This window comes from Muscardinus avellanarius (genome assembly GCF_963383645.1).
Source record: "Muscardinus avellanarius genome assembly, chromosome: 13".
Classification (NCBI taxonomy): domain Eukaryota; kingdom Metazoa; phylum Chordata; class Mammalia; order Rodentia; family Gliridae; genus Muscardinus; species Muscardinus avellanarius.
The window spans coordinates 55210223-55237910 of NC_137799.1; the positions used below are offsets into that span (position 1 = coordinate 55210223).

Here is a 27688-nt window from a genome sequence, read left to right on the forward strand (position 1 = left end):
GGTGTACATTATTGTAGGGAACACAGCCAAACCTAGACACCTTTCCTTTGGATCTAGTGCACTAGATAAACTTTTTTTTTTTTTTTTTGGTGGTACTGGGGTTTCTGGAAACCCTTCTACCTCTGGGCTACACTCCTAGACCTATTTTATATTTTTATTTGGAAACAGGGTCTCTTAAACCAGCGCGGCTGGCTTTGAACCTGCGTGATCCTCCTGTCCCCGCCTCCCAAGCACGGGGATTACAAGGGTGTGCCACCACGCCTGGCTGAGAAACTTTTTTTTTTTTTTTAAGCTTCTGGTGACAAAGCTGTCTCTGAAACTCTCTATGAAGAAAACCCTTCTCTGGCTAACAGAACTGCTGGCTCAAAAATTCAGAAATGCCAATTTGAAATGACTTCATCATGAAAAGCTCACACAATTGCTTGTCTTTTATTGCAGCTATTAAATCATAATGGGGAAGGGCAGAAAGGGAAGAGTTTAAAAAAAAAAAACCCAAACACCTACTTTTTGTTTTTATTTTCCCAGTGAGGTTTCTCTGATCCCTTTATTAGATACAATATGTGTCAGTTACACACACACACACACACACACACACACACACACACACACACACACACACACGCAGAAAAACATGCCACAAAAGGAGGAATATTCTCTTTTCCTTCCTGTGAAAAATTCAGATGAGCTCATCTGTGTTCTCTCCTTTCAATGAAAGATACACTCAGCCCTCAGCCCTCATCTTCTTCTCATTTTCTATTGATGATGTCAGGCAGGCCCTTACACTATCTCTTTTGTGATCTTATAAAATCAATGACAACCAAAAAACCTTTTCCCGTTTGGCTATGACCTCACTGACAGTCTACACCTGGGGAGGCTCCCATCTGCACCGGTAAGGGGAGCTAAACTCCTCAGATCCAGACTGAAGCAATTTTCCAGGAAACCACTGCTTTCCTTCAAAACACTGTCTATACCCTTTGGGTCTGCAGAGCTTCTGAACAATGTGGCTGAGTGCTGAATCGGGCTGGCCAAAGTGGCTCTCTGATCTTCGTGCTTATTTCCGTACACATCAGAAATTCCCTTTGACCCTGCCCTATTTGTGCCTGGACACAATAATTAATACAGTGTTAGATTGGTGACATTGTGATGACATTCCTATAATCCCTGCGTGCAATCCTCCCTCTACTGTCAATCACTCGCATCTATATTCAGAACAGTGAAACAACTCTTCAGGTGAGTTAAAAATATTTTTTTTGGTGGTACTGGGGATTGAATCCAAGGGCATTCTACCTCTGAGCTATACACACAACTCTAAGTTATTTATTTATTTATTATTTATTTATTTACTTATTTATTTTTGTGGTACTACGGACTGAACCCAGGGGCATTCTACTTCGGAGTTACATCCCCAGCAATATTTTTCATTCTTTTGAAACAAAGTCTTGCTAAATTGTGGAGGGCCTCACCAAATAGCTGAGGCTGGCTGTGAACCTGAGATTTTCCTGTCTTAGCCTTCCAAGTATTGGATTTAAATGCGTGCACCACCATCCTGGGCCCTCTTTTATCTTTTTGTTTTTGAAATAGGGTCTCACTGGGTGGCTGAGAGTCTTGCTATATTGCTAAGGTTATCCTCGAACTCACAATCCTCTTGTCTCATCCTCCCAAGTACTGGGATTATAGGCATGCACCACCACACCTGCTTTAGGGCAAATAAAGTTTGGAGAGAGGAACAACCATATGCTGCTGGGTCTACATGGCTGTGAGTTTCCTGGGCTGTACCAGGGAAATAGGTATGGAGACCCTGGTCATCTTCTGCAAGGTACTCTGAGGCTTAGAAGAGAAAATTGACACAAAACAAACAAGTTTGGAGAGAAGGAAAAGGGACCAAAGACAGTATCATGCAGACCCAAACAGGATAGAGCAAGGAAAGTTGGATCAATTAATGTGTCTGAAAGTAAATGGTGTTTTCATGGTTAAAGAAAAAAAATTGTGTAAAGAGTAAGCACTGGAACTAAAATGAATCTGAGAGGCAGAATCTGCAGCACTCTGAACCGAGGGGAGGGGGCAGATTGAGTGGAAAGAGGTCCTTCTGGGGGTAGCGAGAGTCCCTCAAGCCTCTCTCCCTGTGGCCCATGTGAAAAAGTCCTCACCAGAAGCCATCTGCCTAGTGCTGAATTGAGGCACTCCAAGCACTTTCCAGAGAGCAGATTCAACTTCCCCCACTTTCACTGGGACACTGAGAGAATGCTGCTCTAGAAAGGGCTTTGTGAGCATTCAGGTCTCTGGAAAGAGATCCTCTCTACTGCAAGCATAAGTTGATTTTGGTTTTATGCATTATCCTTGAAAAACAATATCCAACAAATATTAGGGGTGCTTGCTACCTGCCAGACACAGTTTTATGAGCATTGTATAGGAATGAGTGCATTTGACTTCCACTAGAAACCCTTGAGTCTGATACATTTTACAGATGAAGAAAATAGGTCAACAAGTTTAAAGACACTGCTCAGGGTTACACAGCTCAGGAAGTGACAGAGCCATGATTCCAACCTAGATCCTGCAGCTACAGAGCCCACAGGCATAACTGCCATGCTCTGCCAGCTCTTGTGAATCATTATCAACAAATTTCCCTGAGTCTGGTCAACACAGGTGCGTCAGCAAGACCAAACTCTATACTTTCCTTATGAAATCATAGAGACACCTGATTATTTTGAGTCTCAGATTCTTTTCTTCTCCTTGGCCTGCGTTTATACTATAGATCAGGCAAAAGCTTTGAAATTTTGTAGAAAATACAGTGGAGTTGAAAATTACCATGAGGATCTAATTGCAAGTAAACTAAGTCCATATTTGAAAATTATTAGTGTTAAGACTTATGCTGAAAAATACACAGAAGAAAAAATGAACAAATGTTTCTTCATATTGTAGAACTGCTTCCAGAATGTGTTTCAGAAGGAAGCTAATGTTTATTGAACATGAATGACATGCCCAGCATTGAGCTGAGCACTTTTTCCACACCTAAAATCTTATTTAAACTCACAGCAGCCCTATAGAATAGTACTTTTCATTTTTACAGAAGAGATTTGAGATATAATAGGTGATACACTCTGTTCAAGATCACATAGTGACTTTGCAGTCTAACTGGTAATCAGATCCAGAAATACTTGACATCCATACCCCCATCCCTGAAATGCAGATTATATCTTATATTCTGAAATGCAGATTATATGTTATATACTGCCAAGCAGGATCTTGTCACATGCATTTGAAGTAAATTGTAGCTATTTATTTATTGTAGGCAGTCACCTATCCATCTGCTGTCTTTACTAGTCTGTAAGCATCACAGAACACAGAACTTAGGTTTCAAGAATTGCGCTGTGCTATGTCCCACAATACTTGGCAGAGGGTATGTTCAGAGCACTACCTGGTGAGTCACCTGCTACTGTGAATGCAAACATCACACAGGTGTGGATAACAATCCCAGACAAAGATGCAAACACAATCTTCAGGCAACATGCACATTCTGAGCCTCGGCCCCCTTTTGAGAGGGGCTGCTTGAAAGATTTGCCAGTAGACCTGAAAATCCCCAGCAGCCGAAGTGCAGGGACACAGCTCCTTAAGCCCTGGGTGTGGTGTTTGTGATCATGCTTCATCGCAAGCCCCTCTCTTCCCCTTCCCTGGTGCCTCTTTGGCTGTTCTCTTTTTCTTTTCTGGCTTTGTGAACCTGTTGGCAGCTTCCAACAGCTCTTCTTCAAAGAGCTGAAGACAAGCCTGAAGTTACAATTGCCTTGCTTAATTCCAGACAGGTTTCCATTAATCGTATTAAATTCGGGTGAACAAAGGGTATTTAGTCTGTGACAGAACTGAACCATATCTGGATAACTATAAACCAGAAAGTTAATCCTGTAAGAGCTACTATTTGCCAGAAGTTGGAAGATGTCATTAGTGCCCTTGCTGAGGTAGTTGGAGGGTGGATGGCAGAAGAGGTTTAACAAGATTGGTGCTGAGCATCTGGACTCTGTATAAAGAGGAGAATAAATATTGCAACTGGAATACATTAAGAGGAAAACAAATGTTTCATCCACCAAAAGAAAAAGAAAAAACCCAGGCATTAATAATATCAATCTTTAATCCATCCCAGGGCTCCTTCCCTTGCTTCCTTCATTGTTGACTTTCATCTTCCCTGTGAAGCTGCCTGTTAAAGGTCTCTTCCCAGATCAGACTTAGGTCATGAGGGCAGGAATACTGTTGTTCAACAGATATGCAGGGGAGTAGCATGTGTGACTAGAGTACAGTGTGACAACATAATCCCTGCATAGATGGATGAGGTCAATGTGGGGTGATGTTGGCTTTTCTAACATCTACTGAATCATCTGATGGGAGCGACAATTGAAAAGAATAAATATAAACACATGCAACACACTGCCACAAGGACTGTGTGGCCCAGATCTAAGAAAAGGATCTTATCTTGGCAGGATCAGTGGGTCAGTGGAGAGAATAATGAGCTGGCACTGGGAGACCTCGGTTCCCTTCTTGTCCCCACCACCATCTGGGCAGCTGTGTGACCTCAGGCTCCCTGGCTTCTGAGTAACAAGGGCACTGATCCAGTTGGTATTCAAGAGCTCTCTCCATTTCAAAGGCATAGATTTTCCCCATGTAAATGGATCACAAAACTGTGGGATAGGCACACATTAGAATTTTACTTAGTCATAAAGAAGAACAAAATTATGTTGTTTGCAGGAAAATGGATGGACATTGAGAATATTATGCTAAGTGAGATTAGTCAGACCCAGAAAGTAAAAAGTTATGTGTTCTCTAGATGTGGAAGCTAGATAGAAACTGGGAAACAAAAGAGACCTCAGACAGAGGAGCAGAGACTCCAGTGGAGTGATGAGGGATTTAGGGGAGTAGGGAAGGGGGATAGAAACAAAGAGGATAACAGTTTAATTGTATGTATGTATGTATGTATGTATGCATGCATGCATACCAATGCCAATCTCAGTGATGTGTATGGAGAAGGGGAGAGAAGGGTAGGGTCCAGAAGGAAATGCACCAAGTGTTGTATGTATGTATGTTCTTATTACTCTCTATGTCATTATAAGTACAATGCGCAAATTAAAGTAAAAAAAAGTTAAGGCCAAAAAAAAAGAGGTTTTATACAAGACAACCACCCTAAGGGTTACTACCCTGAGTTGCAATGTCTTTTAGTCACCATGTGTAGAATACTTCGTTTAAACTCTATCGATATAGACAAAGTGTTGGCAGTGCATTCGAACCAGAGTTTGAAGTGAAGCAGAATCAGAGTTTTTGGAAAAAAAAAGTTTCTGCTCCAAGCCATGACTACAGAATTCCAGTTACTCATAGGTCTTAAAAGACTTTTTCACAAGTGGAACAGAAAAAAATGAAAGGATCGCCCAAGAACATTTAATGATCATAGTTCACAATTTGTGGCCCCAACATGCTAAGTCCTTGTACACATCATCCAATGCTCATGCTATTCTTTCTACCTGGAATACTTCCCCCATTCCTGCTTACCCAATTCCACTTATCCCAACTCCTGGCTGAAATGAACCATTTCTGCACCCCCTTTGGTTATCAGTGACAGCACTCCATTCAGTCTCATACTATGTGCCAGCACAATTATGACTGTAGATTATAGGCTCCCTGAGGGCCTGGTGTGGGACACTGATCTACATGTGCCTGGGCCTGCTTGACATATTGTAGGCACTCACTCAGTGAAAAGTTCTGAAATGGTGAACAGGGATTTTCAGGTTACCTGCTAACGTGACAGCAATGGAGACGGAGTCATATCCCAGGGCATTTGTGGCGTTGCAAGTATAGAAACCCACATCAGCTTCTACTGGTGCCAAGATCTGTAAGGAATCATCTGGCTGGAGAAGAATCCTGGAGCAACAGAAAAGAAGTGCAGAGCTGGTCAAGCCAGAGAACTCCTTTTTACATTCAGTATCAGGAAGGCAGGAAGGGTATGTTCAGGACTCTGTTGTAACAACTAAGACAGGCCAATTAGACATTGAGGAACCCAGGCTATCTTGTAACTTTGGTGTGATTCTGTTTTGATTGTTTTTGTAGCTTACTGATTCCTGGATGAAACATTACTTTTAGAACAGACAACATATGTGCACTGAATACATATAACCTCAGAGGGGTGAAGTGATGCTAGAAAAAGTGGTGCAGGTAGATTTATGGAAGACTATTAAGGAAAAGGCAAAATTATAAAGGAGGAGTGGAGGTTGGTTGAACAATGGGAAGAAGGTAGGGCTTGAAGATATGAATACAGGCATTCATAAGAAGTGGAGGTGTGATCTTGAGAAGAGGCTCTTGACACACACATTGAAGGGAACTGTGTGTATAACTACCTCTGGATTCTAGGCAGTCATATATACATTTATTGTCTTCATTAGCCAGTAAATATTTTGGAGCACAAAACTCAGATCTTACTTATTGCTTTAATTTCTTGTAATACTACAGAGAGCCTCTGTAGACCAGTAGAATGAAGGCAAAACTTTCTCTTTTGGATCATAAAGATATACTTCCAAAGCAACTACAGTCTAGTTCAGATATTTTTCTTAATTGGAAAACAACTGTGAAAATAAAATTGTGAGTGTTTTAAATAAACTTCAAAACCCACTCCCGATCTCAGCTGACTTACTTTTCTGTCCTAGATTTTTGCCATGTCTGGGAACCACCTGCTGCATCATGGCAGCTAAGCAGATTAATGGCTATGGTGGCTTGAAGCTGACGTCTTGGTGACTTAGTGAGGCCAGCAATAACCAGGCTGTATATGTGGAGGTGGGAACTTAGAAGGGTTGGAGAAGACAGGGTTGGCGATCCAGTGCCTGGCCCAGGCAGGGCTTAGGTTGACAGGCCATTCATAGCACAAAATATCAGATGCAACATAATGCAGTATCGCTGTGGTGACTTTTGGGCTCCTGGTATCAGTCATTTCCATCTAAGTGGTTCTTTCCACCTCCTTAGAAGGCTCAAAGAACTGGAACCCAATATCATGTTAATATCCATCCCTAGGAGGCAAGCCAGCTACAGGAGTCGTTTTTCAAGAAAGAAAAGACCCCAGTGAAACCAGGAGAATTTATAGGACAGTGGTGAATTTAAGACGAGTAGCCTGGTCTCCTGCCCCAGCAATAATCACTAGAAAATTCTTTCTCTACTCCTCTTGCTGGGTCTCTGGAGACTCTATGGCATGTGCTGCTTGGCACTGCCTCTGGTCACCTCTCAGTTATTAAGCGGGCAACCAGTCCAATGAGGAATCAGGCCTCCTCAACTCTGCTTTTGGCCCTGGGCCTATGGTCCTGCTTATTTCTACCTCCTGTTGGAGGAGAGGTTGGCGGTGGGGGAAGTAAGACTTAAATCCAACCAATCTAGTTATTTATGGCAGTTCTGGTAAAAATGGGGAAGGAAATAGAACATTCAAGCTGAAGGGATGTTTCTGGATGATTTGTGCTTGGTTCAGTATCATTCTAGAACACCCCCAGTGTCCCTGGGGACAGTCAAGCCTGGATTGCATTGAATAGGGGATTCAGCACACATTAGGAATTTTTTTTCTATAAGTCAAATAATCACATATTAGTTTACTTCAAAGAAGCTATAAGACAAAGAGGACTATACTATTTGTCTTTGATAGTTCATGCGATATTTCAGGTAACTGCATCACCATTTTCTAAAAAGAATCTTATTAGAGAAACATAACACAGTATCATTGCTAAGTCTCTTTAGGTGTTCAAACTGTTTTAGGTTAAAAAAATAAAAATTAGCTTTGTGATTTAAATCTTTATGATGACTCAAGAATATGTATGATTTCATAATAATTTCATAACAATTTCTAAATAAAAATATTGAAAGCAGGCTTAAACAAATTTTAATGGGACTGATTACCCAGGATGATTGGGCTTAACTAATTACTACTCAATTTCACCACACTAAAAAGGCAGGAATTAAAATTGGCAGAATCCCCAGATCTATTACGGTAGTTGCTTGCCTTCAAATGCCAACATCTCTCTTTTCCCTATTGAAAGGATTCTTGAATGGAACTCTCAGAGCAGGAGGCTAGAAGATGGTTCTTTTGAGCTTTAATTTGGGGTTGCTATGAATTAAGTAATGGCCAATGGCAAGCCTCTTTGCTTTCTACATTTCAGTTTATCAACTTCTAACACTCAGTAATTTTTCCTAGTTAGTGAAGGAATTTGTCAAATGAGGTTAGGGAACTTCCAGACCATCCTTTGGTATTTCCAGCCCTTTATTTTTTATTTATTTACTTATTTATTTATTTTGGTGGTACTGGGGATAGAACCCAGCGGCCTTGTACCTCTTGGCTACACTCTCAGACCTATTTTATATTTTATTTGGAAACAGTGTCTCTTAAGCCAGCTGAGGCTGGCTTCAAATCTGCGCAATCCTCCTGTCTCAGCCTCCCAAGCACGGGGATTAAAAGCATGCGCCACCACACCTGGCCAGCCCTTTATTTTAATAATGCCTGATACTCTGGTTGAGACTTAAATGTGAAGGAGTATGAAGAGGTTGTGAGGAAGTGGGAAGGCACATGATATTGGCTAATTTTTCCCAGTTTATTAGATCTCCATTTTCAAAAATTTTTTTAGAACTATTGTACCTATATGATCACATTCAGAGGGCTTCTCCAATATTAGGCTCAAGCCATTCTTTTTTATATATGAAAATTAGTTTTTGTAAGTACATAAGTTCCTTCAGGCACTGGGACAACTGAGCAAGTCATAATGCTTCCTGCCTGAGCCGGAAGACTGGAATAGAATTCCTTGGGGTTGAAGAGAAGGGAGTCAATCCATCATATTGGGCACAAAACCAAAGGGTTTAACTAGAGTGGAAGTAGTGAGAATAAAAAGGAAGGAGCATAGATTATGAGAGTCAGTGTTTTATGTGTATACAAAGATAAAGAAGATATTATTTGCCTTCATAAAAGTCTGAACTATTATCTTAGGACAAAATCTTCATGGCAAAAAGCCTTTAAATTACATCAGTAAAACTGAACTAAAATTCCATCTAACCCCAGTTAGAATGGCAATCATCAAGAATACAAACAATAAAGCAGGCATGGTGGCACATGCTTGTAATCACAATACTTGAGAGGCTAAAACAGAAGGACTGCAGATTTTTGGCTAGCCTCAGCAATTCGTGAGGCCCTCTGAACTTAAATGAGACCCTGTTTCAAAAAAAAAAATAACTAAAATAGAGCTGTGGGTATGGCTCAGGGGTAGAACACTCCTAGATTCAAATATATATATATTTGTATATGTATGTACATACATATATATGCACACACACACAAAGAATAATAGATGTTGGCAAAGATTTGAGGAAATAGGAGCCTTTATATACTGCTGGTGGGATTGCAAAGTAGTGCAGCTGATAGGGAGATCACTGTGGAGGTTCCTCAGAAGACTGAAATTAGAACCACCGTATGTTCCAGCATACCACTACTAGAAATTTTTTCAATGGAATTTAAGTCAGAATGCTATATGATACATGCATATCCATGTTTATAGCAGCAAAATTCACAATAGCTAAATTATGTAACCACCTTAGGTGTCCATTAAGAGATGAATGGATTAAAAACTGTGGTATATACCCACAATGGAATTTTACTCACTCATACAAATGAATACAATTATATTTTTTGCAGAAGAATGGATAGACCTAGAGAATATTATGCTGAGTGAGATTAGCCAGTCCACGGAAGTGAAGGGTCATATGTGAAAGCTAGAGTGGAATTGGGAAACCAAAGGGACTTGGATAAAGGAGGAGAAACTCTGTGGAATGGCTGAGCAGGTCTCAGGGAGAGAGGCAGTAGTGAAGGAAAGGAAAATTGATGAAGGAAAACACTTTCAATAACGCTACTTACATATACAAAATTATCCATGCCAGTCTCAGTAACATATGTGAGGGAGGAGGAGGGAGCTGGGTGGGATCTGGAGGGAAACACACCAAGTGCTGTGTGCCTGTATGCGCCTATCACTCTGAACCTCATTAAAATGCATAATTACAATGCACCAAGACAAATATATTTTAAAAAACTGATCTTTCTAGCTCAAGGGTACACAGCTACTTGGAGGTGGAACCAAAATTTTAAATAGGCTTTCTTTCCCTTGGTAGAGCAACCTTCCCCTCAATTGGTAATATACCTTTGGGACCACCAGAAGATTCAACTGTTTACTCATGCTTTCTTCTTAGAATCAGGAAACTTCCCCCTGAATTTCACCTAGGTATATTTGGGTAATTTGGATATTCTGTCTCTTTCCCTAATAATCTACTAAGGCATGAGCCCTTTTAGGGCCAAGGAAAGAGTTGATTCTTATGGTTGCTAGATGTGATAATCCCATAAAATTGGTCATGGGGATTTGGAGGCTGCCACTAAGGGGAGCAGAAGTTCGGGAGTGGGCTCCATATTGTCCTCTCTAGAAGCACTGCAAGGCCAAGGAAAGGGCTCTCTGTGGAGATGGAGGTTTGCTTCAGTCTCTGTATCTAGGCTGGCATCTCGGGAGGAAAGATTTCTGGAAAAAAACATTTTCTTTGTATTTCAGGCATCTACTTTATTAATTTAACTTAATTTGTTAGTAGCCGATTCTTGTCAGCTTGTATTTAGGTTTCAAATTTGACAGGCCTGTTTTAGAATGCGTAGGCACAGAAATATTGTGCCGCTTTCCAAGCAAAACCAGAAAGATTTCTCTGGGGTTCTTTGGGAATTTAAGAAATCAGACGATGAGGGGACACAGAATGAGCATAATTAAGACTCATATAGCAAATGGCACTGTGGTCGTATCATATACTTTAATATATCCCCTGCTTTCCTCCCATGCCTGCATCCACTTCCTTTTTGGTTTTCTGGGCTAAAACTTACTGCTCTAATTCTTCGACCATACTTTTAGGTAGAAAGTACGGGAACAGTTTTGCTTTTCTGGGGCCTTTACTCATTAGCTTCTTTGTGACATCATGCCATTTTAATTGTTCTACAAATTAAATAAGGACCACTTGAGAAATTGCACTAACTGTAAAAGTGAAAAATCCTTTTCATGGATGTGAAAGAGATATGGACAAAATGTTCATTGCCAGGCCTAGCGAGTACAATCTCCAGGAAGTTAAGTCACCTCTCCTGTATTAGCAATGTGCAGTGACAAAGTGCTCTGACTTGAAGAGGCTGGCAGCTCTGGCTGGACAAACGAAGGTCTTTAGCAGTTCTGTGGGTGGGGTGGCATCATGCCCTCTGGAGCCTTGGCTCTACCATTACCACCACTGTCTTGTGCCAGTCCTCCTTTTAAGCTGACTTCCACGAGCAACCATGAGAAGCTTCTGTGTGAAAGGGAAGGCTTCCCAAACTGAAGTCAAGGGGCTTGGACTCCAGTCTGGAGGGTCAGGCGAGCCATTCAACCATGTGAGACTCCAAGCTCCTTCTGTTAATTGAGGATGACACTGGTCTCAGGGAGTGGCTGCGAAGATCAAATTATGGGGTTATATTCAGCCACAAAGAAGGGTGAAATTATGCCGTATGTAGGAAAATGAACAGAATTTAAGTGAAATAAGTCATACTCAGAAAGTCAAGAGTTGCATTTTTCTCTTATGTGTGGAAGCTAGAGAGGAAAATAGGGGAAAAGGGAGGGGGGTCTTGTATAAATAGAAGAGAATGGAGTAGAAAAAAGGGGACCAGGAGGGAGATGGAACAGAGATTAAAGGGGAGACATTGGGAAATGAAACTGGCCAAATTATACTTTGTACATATATTTGAATATGTCACAATGAATCTCCCTATTATGTAGAATTATAATACACCAATAAAAAAGAATATATAGACATTCTTACTTTTTGCAAGTAAAAAGTGGTCAGATTGGAGAGAACCCGTTTCATAAATTGGTGTGGGATTTTCTTTTTGTTTGCTTTGTTTCTTAGTGGTATAGGTAGTAGTAACCTAAGTTACCTCCTTGGAATTTCCAATCTGAAATACCTATCTTCTATCTGGGCCTAGATATTGTGCCATCTTAGGCATCTTGTCCTAACAAGTCAGCATTCTTATACCCATTGGGCCTCAACACAAGACTGGAAGTTGGGAATCATGGGTGTATTCTTTCTGTTTCGAACAGTGGTTTCCACAGGTCTTCAAATTAACTTGCCCTGCACTCTAACACAAACCTCTCACTCCAGTCAAGATGACCACTTGGGCTCTCTTTGTCTTTAGGTTGGGGCAGAAGACAGGCTGTTCTTTCTGTCTATCCTTCCAAATCCCCTTCACCTCTTAAGAACTCATTCAAGTTTGATTTCTTTGTGTTACCATGGTCCATAGAGTCCGCCCCTTTCCTGATCTTCCAGCGGCTCTAAACTGTTCTACCAAACCCTTTCCAAACAACCAGGTCTCCTTCCTCAGATTATAAATTATTACCTCAAATTGGGGGTGTCTTTCACTTCTTTAATTGTTCCATTTTAGTATTCAGTATGTTGCTGGCATGCTGAATAAATACCCAACAAGTACTTGTTTAGTTACTTTCAGAGGAATAGCTGAAAATGATCACATCCACATGATTGGAGCTCAGAGTCAAGAATGCTGACTGGGTTCCAACCTCAGCTCAGCCACTTATCTCTGTAGACTTGGGTAGGTAATTTATTAAACTTCTCAGTGACAAAATCTCTTCATCTCAAAAGTGAAAATTATAGTATCTATCTTGGGATATTGTGAGAATAACATTTGTAATTAATGCACTTATAGTATGCGGGGAAAGCACCTGGCCTGTTGCAGACTACAGAAGTATAGGTTATCATTTTGTTACTGCTGCTACTGTTGAAATCACCATCATCATTATTATTCTTCATGTCTGAGTATATATATTCTGGATGTGGTGAGGAGCTGTTTTGACATGAATAAGTGATGTAGAAATGTAGGTATTACAAGGAAAAATGATAGACAAGGGTTCTCAGAAGGGAGAAAGGGGCTTTCTACGTGAAAGATGGGGGAGGGGAAAAAGAGTTGTTGAAAATCACAAAACATCGGGGTTGGCAACTGCCTTCATGCTATTCTTGACTCAGGAACGTCTGAGTAAGGACAGCTAGTTATTCCATAACTGCTTCAACACTATTAAGTAAATTTCGAAATTTTAGACACTAAAAAAATAGTATCCTACAATTTCAGAAAAGTATATAAACAAGAGCAAAAGAATGAGAGTTGGAAAACAGTAAAATCAGGAGCAAATAAGCAAATTTAAAGCAATCTTAGCAGAGAATGTTAACTCCAAACTCCAGTTCATAGAGGAGATGGTGAAGTCTTTGCCTTTTCTCTTTGGTTTGCTTTGTTTTTTGTTTTAGTTTTGGGTACTGGGGATTGAACCCAGGGGCATTTTACCTTGGCCCTTTTTACTTTGTATTTTGAAATGGAGGCTTGCTAAATTGCTGAGGCTGGCCTTGAACCTGCGATCCTCCTGTCTTAGCCTTCCAAATACTGGAATTACAGGCATTCACCACCACACCTGGTGAATTCCTGAGGTCCTTTCTCTATTCTGAAGTTTTTTTTTTCCTGCTTAAGGATTCCTTAGGATTGGATCTTCCACAAAGTGGGAGTGGGCACCAATATTTGTTAGACAATTTGTAAGCAATATGTACTTTAATATCATTTTATTCTCAATACCATGTTATTAGATTGATATTAATTCCCCATTTTGGAGAGAAGGCAAAAGCTCAGAAGAGTTAAGCAATTTGTTCAGCTGGTGCATAAATGGAATTCAGAATGGGGAATGACCTTGGACTTTTCCTTAGACTGACTACATCCTAGCATCCACTAGGGCCTGATAGGAAGGCATGTGGTTTGGCCTCATTTTTGGCAAGGATAATTTGTGCCAAGGTATGTAGTTACTCAAGGAAATAAACAATCACTAAAGTCTGGATTTTAAATAGTTTGAAGCAGGAGGTAAAAAGAATGCTGTGAGAAGGCCTTCTCTATGAGCAGGAATTTTTTTTTCTCCCTGAAAATCAAAATTTAGAGTAGCCCAGAGGCTTGCAAAGATGCTTTATTTTGTACAGATACTTTGGGGGAACCAATTTGAGGTTCATGAAGAGTTTCATATCACCGTTTGGCTAGGGCAACTTTTTTTTTTTTAACCTTTGCTGTTTTTAATGTAATTGCCAAGTAAAAGTTATTTAGTGCTGGAAGCCTCATGACTGTTCAGATGGAAGTATAGAAAGTATTTTTGGAATGGGGAAGGCCACCTGACCACACATTCTTAACCCTGTCCTCATGTTTTTTGCCAAAATTTTCAGCTTCTCTTTCTCTGTTTAGAAATTCATAAAGTCAAGCTGGGTGTGGTGGTGCATGCTTTTAATCCCCATGATTGGGAGCCTGAGACAGGAGGATCACACAGGTTCGAAGCCAGCCTCAGCTACTTAGTGAGGCTCTCAGCAATTTAGTGAGACCCTGTTTCCAAATAAAATATAAAATAGATAGGTCTGGGAGTATAGTCCAGAGGTAGGAAAGCCCCTGGGTTTCTCCCCCAGTATCACACAAAAGAAAAGAAAGTTATAAAGTCTTAAATTTGCTAATATGTATAGTTTTATTTGATTTCTGGTTAATTCATTTCAAACCACAAACCTCGGTATGAAATGACTCTGGATTTTCTTTCTTTCTTTCTTTCTTTCTTTCTTTCTTTCTTTCTTTCTTTCTTTCTTTCTTTCTTTCTTTCTTTCTTTCTTTTTCGGTGGTATTGGGGTTCCTGGAAGCCCTTCTACCTCTGGGCTATACTCCCAGACCTATTTTATACTTTTTATTTGGAAACAGGGTCTCTTAAGCCAGCACGGCTGGCTTCAAACCTGTGTGATCCTCCTGTCTCCGCCTCCCAAGTGCGGGGATTACAAGTGTGCGCCACCACGCTTGGCTGATCTGGATTTTCTATTCACCTAGGGTAGGGGTCTTCAAATTCTAGCTGTCTCCTGATTTTGTAAATAAAGTTTTATTGGAATACTGCCATACCCGTTTAAGTACTATATATAGCCAGTCTCATGGTTCAAAGGTCCTGCAGAGTAGTTGGGACAGAGATAGGCTGGCCTGTGAACCCAAACATGCTTACTATTTGGCCCTTTATAAGAAATATTTGTTGATCTCTGACCTCAATACAGAATAATTTTTACTTCTGGTTTGTCTCAGTGATTCTTTCATATATATATATATATATATATATATATATATATATATATATATACACACACACACACACACACACACACACACATATATTATCCACTTTTTCAGAAATATATATCATATACATATTATATTTAGCTCTGTCATTGCTGCTAAAATCACCTTAATATATATTATATATAACATATATATAAATATAATATAATATATATATTTTTAGCTCTGTCATTTGCTAAAATCACCTTTCTAGGAAGAATCAACAAACTACTTGTGGGATCTGTGGAGACCCCCAGAATTTGGGGGGCAGAGAATGCCAACTCTGCACCTTGCTCATGCTGTTGGTGGGTTTGGATTGCCTCCTGTCCTTGGTGCTCCCCACCTGCCTTCTTCGTGATGGCCATTCCTGTGACCTTTGCTTTGACCCCAGCTACTTTCTTTTTGCTGAGGCTTGCGTATTTATTGGGATGAATCCCATTTCTCTGGCTTGCTATTCTTATATTCTTCAACTGGGGAAAAACATTTGTCATCCCCATTTCCTTCAGCTCTGTAAAGGAAATCAGCCAAACCAAACTGAAACTGGTTTATTTTCCCTTCCCTATCTTCCTTGCCTCTAGTTTTTATATTATCTGCAAACTTGGAAACTTCATTTCGTGGACTTATGATTTTTACATATAGCATTATTCACAATTGTGGTTCTGAAATTGACCCTGGAGGAATTTCTCATCCGATTCTCTCTTCCATTTAGAGAAGTTTCCATCTGTGGATACTCTGTGTTGCTCAAGTTAAAGCTTTCCAAATACCTCTTAATTCATCTCCTATTCAACACCACTTTGGAATATTGTCCAAGGATTTCTGGCAAGCATAAGCATTTAAAATCTGTAGATTTTTCTTTCTTGCCAGATCAGAGATGAGAGCAAAGGACATGAGTAGGATGTGCGCTTCCTCTTCTGAAGCCTGGATTTGGGCTGGTGGTTCTCCATCACACTGTGTTTTTCTAGGTAGTTTCTACTCCAACTGTTTCAATAACTGCCTAGATATTCTTTGCAATAAGAGTAAGGCTTCTTATAGTGTGATGTTTTGGAAGATGTTGTGATATCATGGCTCTGTGTCTAACTGGCAGTGATTATAGGTACTGACAAATGGGTATCCATTACGTGGCAGGCACTTACAGACATTTCTGCTCTTTACTGCTATGGTTTGGAAAAGTGTCCCCCAAAGGCCCATGTGCTAAAGACTTGGTCACTAGCCCCTGGATTCAATCCCTAATACCCAAAGTAAGTTTATAAATAAATAAAATAGCTGAGGGGGTATAGCTGTGGTAGAGCACTCCTGGGTTGGATTCCCAGTATAGCAAAAAAATAAAATAAAAAAAGGAAGAAAGAAAGAAAGAAAGAAAGAAAGAAAGAAAGAAAAGGAAAGAAAAGAAAAGAAGGAAGAAAGGAAGGAAGAAAGAAAATAAACTGGCCATGGTGGTGCATTCCTGTAATCCCAGTACTTGAGAGGCTGAGACAGAAGGATCACAGGTTCAAGAACAGCCTCAGCAACTTGGTAAGACTCCTAATGAGAACATGCTTCAAAACCAAAAATAGGCCAGACGTGGTGTTGCATGCTTGCAATACCATCATTTGGAAGGCTGAAACAGGAAGATTACAGTTAGCAGAGAGACTGGAGATAACTTTTATCTGAATCTCAACTTAAAATATCATGAGGAATTTGGTGTTTATCCAGAGTAATTGAAAAGTAAGGTCTCTAAACACATGCACAGGGAAGTAACACTGTAAATGCACAGTCAGATGTAACAATTGTATTGTTTTCTGAGTGTCTAGTGTGTGTCTGACATTGCTCATATTTATAACTGGTTATGTATATGTAAAGGTACCAATAAAAGAAAAGGCTATCTATAAAACAAATGTACAGAATTTAAAATAAAAGCCTTGTAAGTTGGAAGACAACTGATTGGAATATTGAATGTTAATTTATGTCAGGCATAGTTGACCCCAATGGCTTCCTTCTAAAACAATGGCAAGTCCATGTATTCAACTAAGCTAATGATCAATGAAAAGAAATATTTTGTGAAGTCAGACAGCTTTGGGTTCAAACTTCAACTCTACTACTTATTAATGTGAAACTTTGAAGCCCATCTGTGTCTCAAATTTCAACTTCAATATCTGCCAAACTGGGACGGTAATTTCAAAGGGTTTTGTATGGATAAATGAACACCTGAAACTTAACATAAATGTTCAATAACTATGAGGATGATAATGATGATGATGACGACGACGACGATGATGATGTTGATGACCACCATGATTTCTCCATGATTTGGATGTGATGAGAGATAGATGCTAGAAGGTATTTACTTACTCTCTGTACTTGTTCACTCTACAGAAGTGGTCTTCAAATTGTATAGTTTTGTGTCACAGAATCTCAGGGGTTCCTAAAACTTTTTCAGTGGGCAAAACAGAGATACTCTTCTGAGAGCTGGAATCACTCTTGAACTCTGCATAGTTTCATATTAGATGCTAGAAGTCTGAGATACAGATACAGCCAGATACAGATATACCCAGGTACAGCCTCTCAGCAGTTAGGAAATCTCCAGCCTAAACACTGGTGCTCATCTCTTCATTCCTTTGTTCAATCATTCATCAGGTTTTTTTGGTCTGTTGTGTGTCTATTATGTGTGTGTGTGTGTGTGTGTGTGTGTTACTAAGGATTGAACCCAGAACATCCTGTATGCTAGGTAAGCATTCTACCACTGAGCTACATCCCCAGCCCTAAGTGCTTACTATGTTCTTAGAATTCTGGAGAAAATAAAATAAGACACATTATTAAACAGCTGCCCTTAAGAAAGATTAACATTATCCAGAGAAAACTTAAAAATTAAACAGCTAATTCCAATGTGCAGTGATAAGAGCTAAGATAGAGTATAGAGTAGTGTACATGAAAGAGGTCACTGGGGCCTTTGGGGCCTGTGAGGAAGGGGAGGAGTTGACCAGACAAAGTGGATTGGAAGGTCCCAGGAAAATTCATAAACATCAAGTAACTGAGTACTTCTGAAGGGCAGAGCCTAGTACCATGTGGTGAGGGATATGGTAAGAGAGGAAGTTAGAGACATAGGCAGATTTCAGGAGATAAAAGACATTATATATCATGCAAAGAGATTTGCACCTTATTCTCAAGTGAAGGGATGCCATTAAAATAGTTTAGGTTGCCGGGCATGGTGGAGCACGCTTGTAATCTCAGCATTCAGGAGGCTGAGATCGGAGGAACATGGTTCATAGACAGCCTCAACTACTTTGTGAGGCCCTCCGCAACTTAGTGAGACCTTTTTTCAAAATAAAGAATAAAAAATAGGGTAGGGGGTGTAGCTTGGAGGTCGAATGCTCCTGGGTTCAATTCTCAGACCCAAACACAAAAAAAGAGCTTAGGCATGGGAGCAATAGACAGGTTTTCTAGAAAAATATTCTGGCATAGCATGTTGAATGGTCTAGAACAGGGACAGTAAAAGCTAGATAGAGATGAAACATTCCAGGCTCCAAGGGCCACCTACAGTTATTGTAGATTCTAAGTTTTTAACAAACCCTTTAAAATATAAGAGGAATTATTTTAGTGACTCTTTATAAGATAGGTTCGAATCACAGCTCTACCACTTACTAAGTGTGACACCTTGAGCAAGTTAGCAGCTCAGTGCTCAATTTCATGGCTCTTTTCATAACCTTTAAAAGATTTTAAGGCCACTGGCTGTAATTTGCCACCTCCTGATGTGAAGAAAGCAACTATAGAGTTAAGAGGCTGTTTTAATAATCTAGAGCTGGCAGAGGCAAACAAGGAGAGGTGATAAGATGAGAGAGAAGCAGAGGGTTCAAGAGCTGCTGAAGAGCCCAAACAGTATGGATCTGAAGACTACTACAAAGGAAATAAAATGAGATTTTCTGGTGTGGGAAGCTGGATGGATGGGGGTATTCTTTACAGAGAAATGGATCCATGAGTTTAGTTAGAGATATACTGAGTTGGCTGATTTTTTTGAGCAGCTGGCTGGGAACATCAGAAGACAGTTGTAGCTACGAGTCATAAGCAAGGTTTGGTCTGGTGCTAAACATATGGGAATGTTGGCATGAAAGGGAGCACGAGAGAGCAAAATCACTAGTGCATGTAGAATAAAACCCTAGGCAGATAGAAAAGAGGCAAGGAGGGGAAGAGAGGTCACAGGGAATGAGAAAGAACAGCCAGAGAAGCAGAAAGAAAACCAAGTGCATGTGACTTTTAAAGTGACAAAATGTCTTTAAGAAGAGGCCAATCACCTGTGCAGAATACTGTTGAGAGGTCAGATTAGAGATGTTCTGGAAGAGATAATTTTTTTCTTTCTGAACAAACAAAAATAACTTTTGGGGGTTGGGGAGAGGAAAGGGCTTTTTCCAAGGAAAGTATATGTTGCATGCAGCCTTAGAACATGAGCTGGGTAGATAGAAGCCAATTCCATAATCAACTGAGTGGAAATATTAAGTAGAACTTTAAAATATCCATAATTAATAACCTCAAGAAGGTTAAACACAGGAAAGAGTGTTCTATATATAAAATATTTTGGGGGTGTAAGTTGGCTACTTCAGCACTGTAATATTAATGTTTCCAAGCCAGGCAGATAGATACCCAACAGGACCCTAGCCTGGTGTGAGCCCAGCACACATCTCTCTTCATGGACTTTGCAAAGCAGCAACATGGTAAAACCAGTCAGCTAGAAATCCATGATAGCTGGACAGATTCAGCAGTGAAAAAGAAAACAAGACTGCATTCCCTTTTAACCTCCAAAAGAAGAAATTCAGTGGCCAACAAATGAATAAAAAATGTTCAACATTATTAGCAATCGGAGAGATGCAAATCAAAACTACTCTGAGATTTCATCTAACTCCAATTAGAATGGAAATCATTAAAAACACTAACAACAACAAATGCTGGGGAAGATGTAGAGAAGTGGGAACTCTAGTATATTGTTGGTGGAATTGCAAATTAGGGCAACCACTTTGGAAAATAGTATGGAAGATCCTCAGAAGAATGAGAATGAACCTACCATATGATCCAGCAATACTACTTATGGGTATCTACCCAAAAGAATGGAAAACATACTACCAAACTAGTACATGTATATCTATGTTCATAGCTATACAAGTCACAATTAATTGCCAAACTATGGAACCAGCCAAGATGTCCATCAACAGATGAATGGATTACAAAACTATGGGATATGTATACCATGGAATTTTACTCAGCCATAAAGAAGAACAAAATTATGTCATTTACAAGGAAATAGATGGAACTGGAGAACATTATGCTATGTAAAATTAGTCAATCACATAAAAAAATAAGAATTTGGATGCTCTCCCTACTATGGAGAAAGCTAGAGAAAAAAAGGGTCATAGGATGAACTCTAGACAAAGGAGAAACCATAGATGAACAAATAAGGAGACCTAACTGGGGGTGATGAGATGGGGAAGAGGAAAATTTTTTAATGTACATGATATACATTCACAAACATATCAAAGTCAATCATTAAGCCAAACATGAGAAGGAGGGAGAAGGGAGGGAATGGGATGGGAATTGGAGAAGGGATAATGTGTGATATATGTACTACAATCTTACACTCCATTAAGATGTACGAATACAATGCACCAAAAATAAAAAATAAATAAAACAGAGTTAGGTGATAGATAGTGATGAAGGTTGCTCTTTTCAATAGAGCTGCTGGGGAAGCTTTCTTTCATGCATGCTATTTGAGAAGAACTCTAAATGCATGTCAACTGCAAGAAAGTACATATTTATTCTGCTTCATGCATCACAAAGTTCCCAATGAGCTTATGTATGCCTGGCATACAGTAGAAAGAGTAATAAATACTATGGAAAGAATAATTTTGTACTCCTCTTTTTTGTGCTTCTAATATTGCATTTACTCTTTTGGCTTGCTAAGTAGACTCTGAGTTACATAAATAGGAAACAAGTCTCTTACTCCATCCTTATAATCTAACATGGGGTTAGTATGGAAATATTTGTAGAATAAAGGAAGAAGAAAATGTGGATTATGGTGGATATACCCAGGGACACCCTTGAAACTACTGTTTGAGAAATTGATAAGTTCTCCTAAGAATCATGTAAATTCATTTTATGCAGTGAGTTATACATATGATGGAACACAGTAGTATCTGAATTCCAAGTGATCCTTTCATAAAACTGATATCTTTCAACTCAATCTGTGGCATATTTAAAAACTGAAAAAAATGATAGACTTTTCTTGGTCACTTTTCTTCTACCTTGACCTCCTGCTCTTGTTCCTTCATGCTATTTATGATGCAGCTTAACAAAGTGCCAATCCTACAGACCCACAGGTGATGGAACCTTACACATTCCCAGAAAGGTGAATTTGGGCACTATAAAAATAAAAAGACTAATTGAACCATAACACTGGGCATTTCAGCACTTTTCAGTTTGGAGAGAAATGAGCATTTCTGAACACAGTAATGATGACAAAGTGAGGAAACCCAACACAGAAGAGGTCACAATAGCCTACAGCAGAATCCGGGACTGAAAACAGACTTAGGACCTCATCTTAAGCAGCAAGCAGCACCCACGTCAGAATTCTGTGTGCTCACCAGCGACTGGATCACAACTGCATAGAGACTCCCACGGAATCCTGAACCAAGGAAGTCAGGTACCTGAGGGCACCCAGGGAAGTGGGAGTCCTAGCGTGTGTGCAGCCCCAACCCCCCAGCACGGGCCCAAGCCTCAGAACCGAGTACTCTCCTCGTGCACCTTGTCTGCGCCCCGGTCCCCTGCTAGTAGTCAGTGCCTGTGCCACTGCCACCCCTAAATTGGAGCCTGCATGTGTGTCTAGCCCACGCCACCTTGCCAGAGCCTGCATTCCAGGCTGCGAAAGCCCTGTGTGACCCGGAAATCTCCTTGGGGCACCCCCAGCTTCTACGTCCCGCGGGAGGAAGAGACCATTGCTGGACACCGCGCACTGGATCCTTGAGCACCTATCCTGCACCCCTGGCCCACCCCTGGGTGTTCCCACCCTCCTGGTAGCCAGATGCTTAGTTCTAAGCGAGAACACAGCTCAATACACCTTGGAAGAGCATACCAGCAGCAATAGACAGCTGCATCCACTCACACCTGGGTCCAGTAATAGCAGCGCACCCAGTCTGCACTCTCGGAATAGGCAGAGCTCTGGCAGTAAGTGTGGGCATCCAGGAACCAGCATCCATTTGCCCAGGGTACATCTTGGGACCACACCGGCTAGCCCAGCTGGAATTTCCAGAGACACAGGAAAATCCATCGGGCCACAATATCTGCACAGGACCTCAGGGGGAGGTTCCAATTATACTTTGGTCATTCTCCACCCCTGCTGTAGAAAAGCACAGGCTGGAGTCTAGGGTGGTGAGTGCAGAGGTGCTGACCACAGGTTAGAATTTCGCAGAACCTGTGAATTGTACAGAATCAAATAACAGTGAAACCAGACATCCGGACACATAAACCTAAAGCAGCTAAAGGAGAGAAAGGTGTCCAAACACCCAGAGTGACCTAAGAAGATATAAATAGAGTACAAAGAAAACTAAGAGACATTGGATGGTATTCTGAAAGCTACCAAAGCAATCAGATACGCACATATTATATGGACCTGACCCCATATGCGTAAATAAGGAGGACTGTTTGTTTTACTTTTAATGTGGATGTTTTGTTTTATTTTGCTTTTACAGTGCTTTTGTTTTGGTATGGTTATTGCTGTTTTATTTTTTATTTTCTTTTAACCCACACTTCTTTTACTTTAACTTGTTGTCATATATATATATATAAATATATATATATATATAGGATACTTTGCCTTATTTTTTTATTTCACACAGCTGCTAGTTCCTTTTATTTTATTCTTGTTCTTTTTCCTCTTTCTTTCTCTTTCCTTCCTTTTTTTTCATTCTCCTCCTTTGATTGGTTTTCCTTCCTTTTTCTTGGATTACATAATAGTCTTGGTATCTTGTGTGGATTTTTTTTTTATGTCTGTCTGCTCCTTCCATCACCCCTATTTACAAACCTTCCCACACTAACCTACATACTTTTCTCCCCCAAAACTTTTCCCCATAATATACCTCCTGGTTTAATACTCAAAGTATTTCTTATATCCATAATTACTCTACTAACGACAAGAGTCCTAGTAGTTAACTCTCTCTCATTCCTAGCAAGATATTACCTTATCATACTTAAAGTCTTTCTCAACTTAAACATATCCTCTACCTAATCCGACTCCTTTACCAATCACCCCAGCTCCTCCTCACACATCACCCACCCTCAACACTGGAAAGGCTCTGCTGACTAGCCGATACCCCTAAACTCCTAATATTAAGATTTGACTAAGCATAATACTCACGAACGATGGGTAGAAATCAGAAAAACAGGACAGAGAATGCTATAAATATGAGAACCAGGAATTATGAAGAGACAGCAGAAATCACGAATACTGACCTACTAGAAATACAAGAAGGGGAGTTCAGAATCTTGATGTTCAATATGATGAAAGGATTTAAAACAAGTATAGAGGAGGTTAAAGGTGAATTAGAAACACTAAAAAAGAATCAGAAAGAGGTCTGGAATGAAATGAAAGAGGCAATAAGTGAAATGAAGACAGCAATAGAAAGAAATTCTGGAAGATTAGATGAAATGGAAAACAGAATATCAATATTAGAAGATAGTACATCCCAAACCAAAAACACAGTCAGCAATATACAGAAATCTTTACAGCAACAAAACCTAAACATCCAGCAATTATGGGATAATATGAAGTGCCCTAATTTATGGATAATAGGCATTGAGGAAGGGATAGAGGTACAGACCAAGGGCATCTGTAATATCTTCAAGGAAATAATCTCAGAGAATTTTCCAAATATGGAAAGAGACTTGAATCTTCAAGTCCAGGAGGCATACAGAACTCCACTGAGACAAGACCAAAGAAAGACCACTCCATGCCACATAATAACCAAAATGACCAATATAGAGGCTAAGGAAGGAATCTTAAAAGCAGTGAGAACAAAAGGACGGGTGACATATAGAGGCAAAACAATAAGAATCACCCCGGACTATACAACCCAGGTTAGAAATGCTAGGAGAGACTGGTACGACATGATTCAGACCCTGGAAGAAAATAACTTCCAACCAAGGCTCATCTATCCAGCAAAACTACTATTCAAGATCAATGGGGAAACCAAAGTCTTTCAGGATAAACAGAATCTCAAAAAATTCATGAATTCAAAGCCAACACTAGAGAAAATTCTTAAAGAAATAAACCATAAGGAAGAAAAAAGAAGCAGACTTCAGAATCAGAGAAGAGAGGAAGTTAATAAGTGGACCATTTAAGTAAAGAAGAAAGATCACACCACCCAAGAGTAGACAGAACACAAAATGGCAGAAAACAAAAATCATATTTCAATAATATCTCTTAATGTCAAAGGACTTAACTCACCAATCAAAAGACATAGACTGGCAATGTGGATTAGGAAACATCATCCAAATATATGCTGTCTGCAAGAAACTCACCTCACAGCCAAAGACATTCACAGGCTGAACGTGAAAGGATGGAAAAAGATATACCATGCCACCAGTGACCAAAACGGAGCAGGGGTAGCAACCCTGATATCCAACAAAACAGACTTTAAACTAAAACACATCAAAAGAGACAAATCAGGGCACTTCCTTTTATTAAAAGGAACAATACACCAAGAAGATATAATGATAGTAAATATTTATGCCCCAAATATGGGTGCAACCACATTTGTTAAACAAACCCTTCTGGACATAAGATCCCAAGTAGACCCAAATACAATAATTCTGGGAGACTTTAATACGCCTCTCACACCACTGGATCGATCTTCAAGGCAAAAGATGAGTAAAGACGCTTTAGAACTAAAGGAAACCATAAACCAAATGGACCTAATAGACATTTTCAGAGTATTTCAACTAGGAACTACAGAATACACTTTCTTCTCAGCAGCCCATGGAACCTTCTCCAAAATCGATCACATCCTGGGACACAAAGAAAATACCAGCAAATTCAAAAATTGTAATATAATTCCATGCATCTTTTCAGACCACAACGGAATAAAAGTAGAAATCAACAACAGGAAACTCGAAAGAAAGTATTCAAATTCATGGAGAATGAATGATACACTATTGAATGACGAATGGGTAAGAGCAGAAATTGGGGAAGAAATAAAGAAATTTATGGAAACAAACGAAAACAGAGACACAACCTACCAAAACCTATGGGACACCATGAAGGCAGTACTAAGAGGAAAGTTTATTGCATTGAGTGCCCACATAAAAAGGACGGAGAACCACCAAGTAAAGAACCTAATGACACAACTCAAGGATCTAGAAATTCTGCAACAGTCTATTCCCAAAGCCAGCAGAAGACAAGAAATCATCAAAATTAGAGCAGAAATAAATGAAATAGAGAACAAAAAAACAATTCAAAGAATCAATAAAACAAAAAGTTGGTTCTTTGAAAAGATTAATAGAATTGATAAACCCCTGACCAACCTAACCAAAAGAAAAAGAGAATCAACTCAAATGATCAAAATTAGAAATGAAAAAGGAGATATCACCACAGATAGTGAAGAAATTCAAAATATGATCAGAAACTACTTTAAAAATTTATACTCCAATAGACTTGAAAACATGGAAGAAATTTATAGATTTCTAAGCACAGTTAACCTTCCTACACTCAACCAAGAGGACCTAGCAAGCCTAAACCAACCAATAACAACCAAAGAAATAGAAATGGCAATAAAAATTCTTCCACCAAATAAAAGCCCAGGCCCAGATGGGTTCCCAGCTGAATTCTACAAAACCTTCAGTGAACAACTAATACCAATACTTCACAACATGTTCTGGGAAATTGAAAGAGATGGAACTCTTCCAAATTCCTACTATGAGGCCAGTATCACATTAATCCCCAAACCAAATAAAGATACCTCAAGAAAGGAAAACTACAGACCAATATCCTTAATGAACATAGATGCAAAAATTCTAAACAAAATACTAGCTATATGCATTCAAAACTATATCAAGAGAATAATACATCATGACCAAGTCGGTTTCATCCCAGAAAAACAAGGCTGGTTCAACATATGCAAATCAATACATGTTATTCACCACATAAATAGAACCAAGAACAAAAACCACATCATCATAGCAATAGATGCTGAAAAAGCATTCGACAAAATCCAACACCCATTTATGTTAAAAACACTGCAAAAAATTGGGATAGAAGGAAAGTACTTCAACATCATCAAGGCAATATACTACAAACCCAAAGCCAATATTATATTGAATGGGGAAAAACTGCAAGAATTCCTACTACAGTCAGGAACAAGACAAGGATGCCCACTATCACCACTCCTTTTCAATATAGTCCTTGAGACTCTTGCTGCAGCAATCAGACAAGAGAAGGAAATCAAAGGAATCCACATAGGAAGAGAGGAAGTAAAATTATCCTTATTCGCAGATGACATGATCCTTTATCTGGAAGACCCAAAGAACTCAACCAAAAGACTTCTGGAGCTGATTGACAAATTCAGCAAAATCGCAGGTTACAAAATCAACCTAAAGAAATCAGTGGCTTTTCTTTATGCCAACAACGAATCCACAAAGAAAGAAACAAAAACAACAATTCCATTCACTATAACCTCAAAACCAATAAAATACCTAGGAATAAACCTAACCCAAGATGTAAAAGACCTCTACAACAAAAACTATAAAACATTAAAGAAAGAAATTGAAGAAGACCTTGGAAGATGGAAAGATCTCCCGTGCTCATGGATAGGCAGAATAAATATCATCAAAATGGCCATTCTGCCAAAACTGATCTATAGGTTCAATGCAATTCCCATTAAAATACCAGTGACATTCTTCAGAGACCTAGAAAAATCAATCATGAACTTCATATGGAGAAAGAAAAGACCTAGAATAGCCAAAGCAATTCTCAATAACAAGAAACACTCAGGAGGCATTACAATCCCAGACTTCAAACTATACTATAGAGCAATAGTAGTAAAAACAGCATGGTACTGGCACAAAAACAGATATACTGACCAGTGGATTAGAATAGAAGATACAGAAACAAACCCACACATCTTTATTCAATTAATCTTTGACAAAGGGGCCAAACACATATGCTGGAGAAAAGACAGCCTTTTTCAACAAGTGGTGCTGGGAGTACTGGCTAACCATTTGTAAAAAGATGAATCTAAACCCCTATATCTCACCAAACACAGGAATCAACTCAAGATGGATCAAAGACTTAGAAATTATACCTGAGACTGTGAAGTTAGTAGAGGAGAGCATAAGTTCAACACTACAACATATTGGCACAGGCAGTAACTTTCTCAACAAAACCTCCAAAGCTCAGGAAATTAAAGCAAGAATAAACAAGTGGGATAACATCAAACTAAAAAGTTTCTTCTCATCAAAGGAAAGTATCAATAA

General features: G+C 39.6%; 1 protein-coding gene across 1 annotated transcript in view; it reads right to left on the reverse strand.

Annotated features, from left to right (window-relative positions):
• Window positions 1-27688, reverse strand: part of ADAMTSL1 (ADAMTS like 1) — a gene marked incomplete at both ends in the record, with an annotated part of 419367 nt that overhangs the window by 94536 nt on the left and 297143 nt on the right. The window contains one exon of the mRNA XM_080708549.1: window positions 5768-5895. Coding sequence (XP_080564675.1) covers window positions 5768-5895 — 128 coding nt within the window. The remainder of the gene's footprint in view (window positions 1-5767; window positions 5896-27688) is intronic.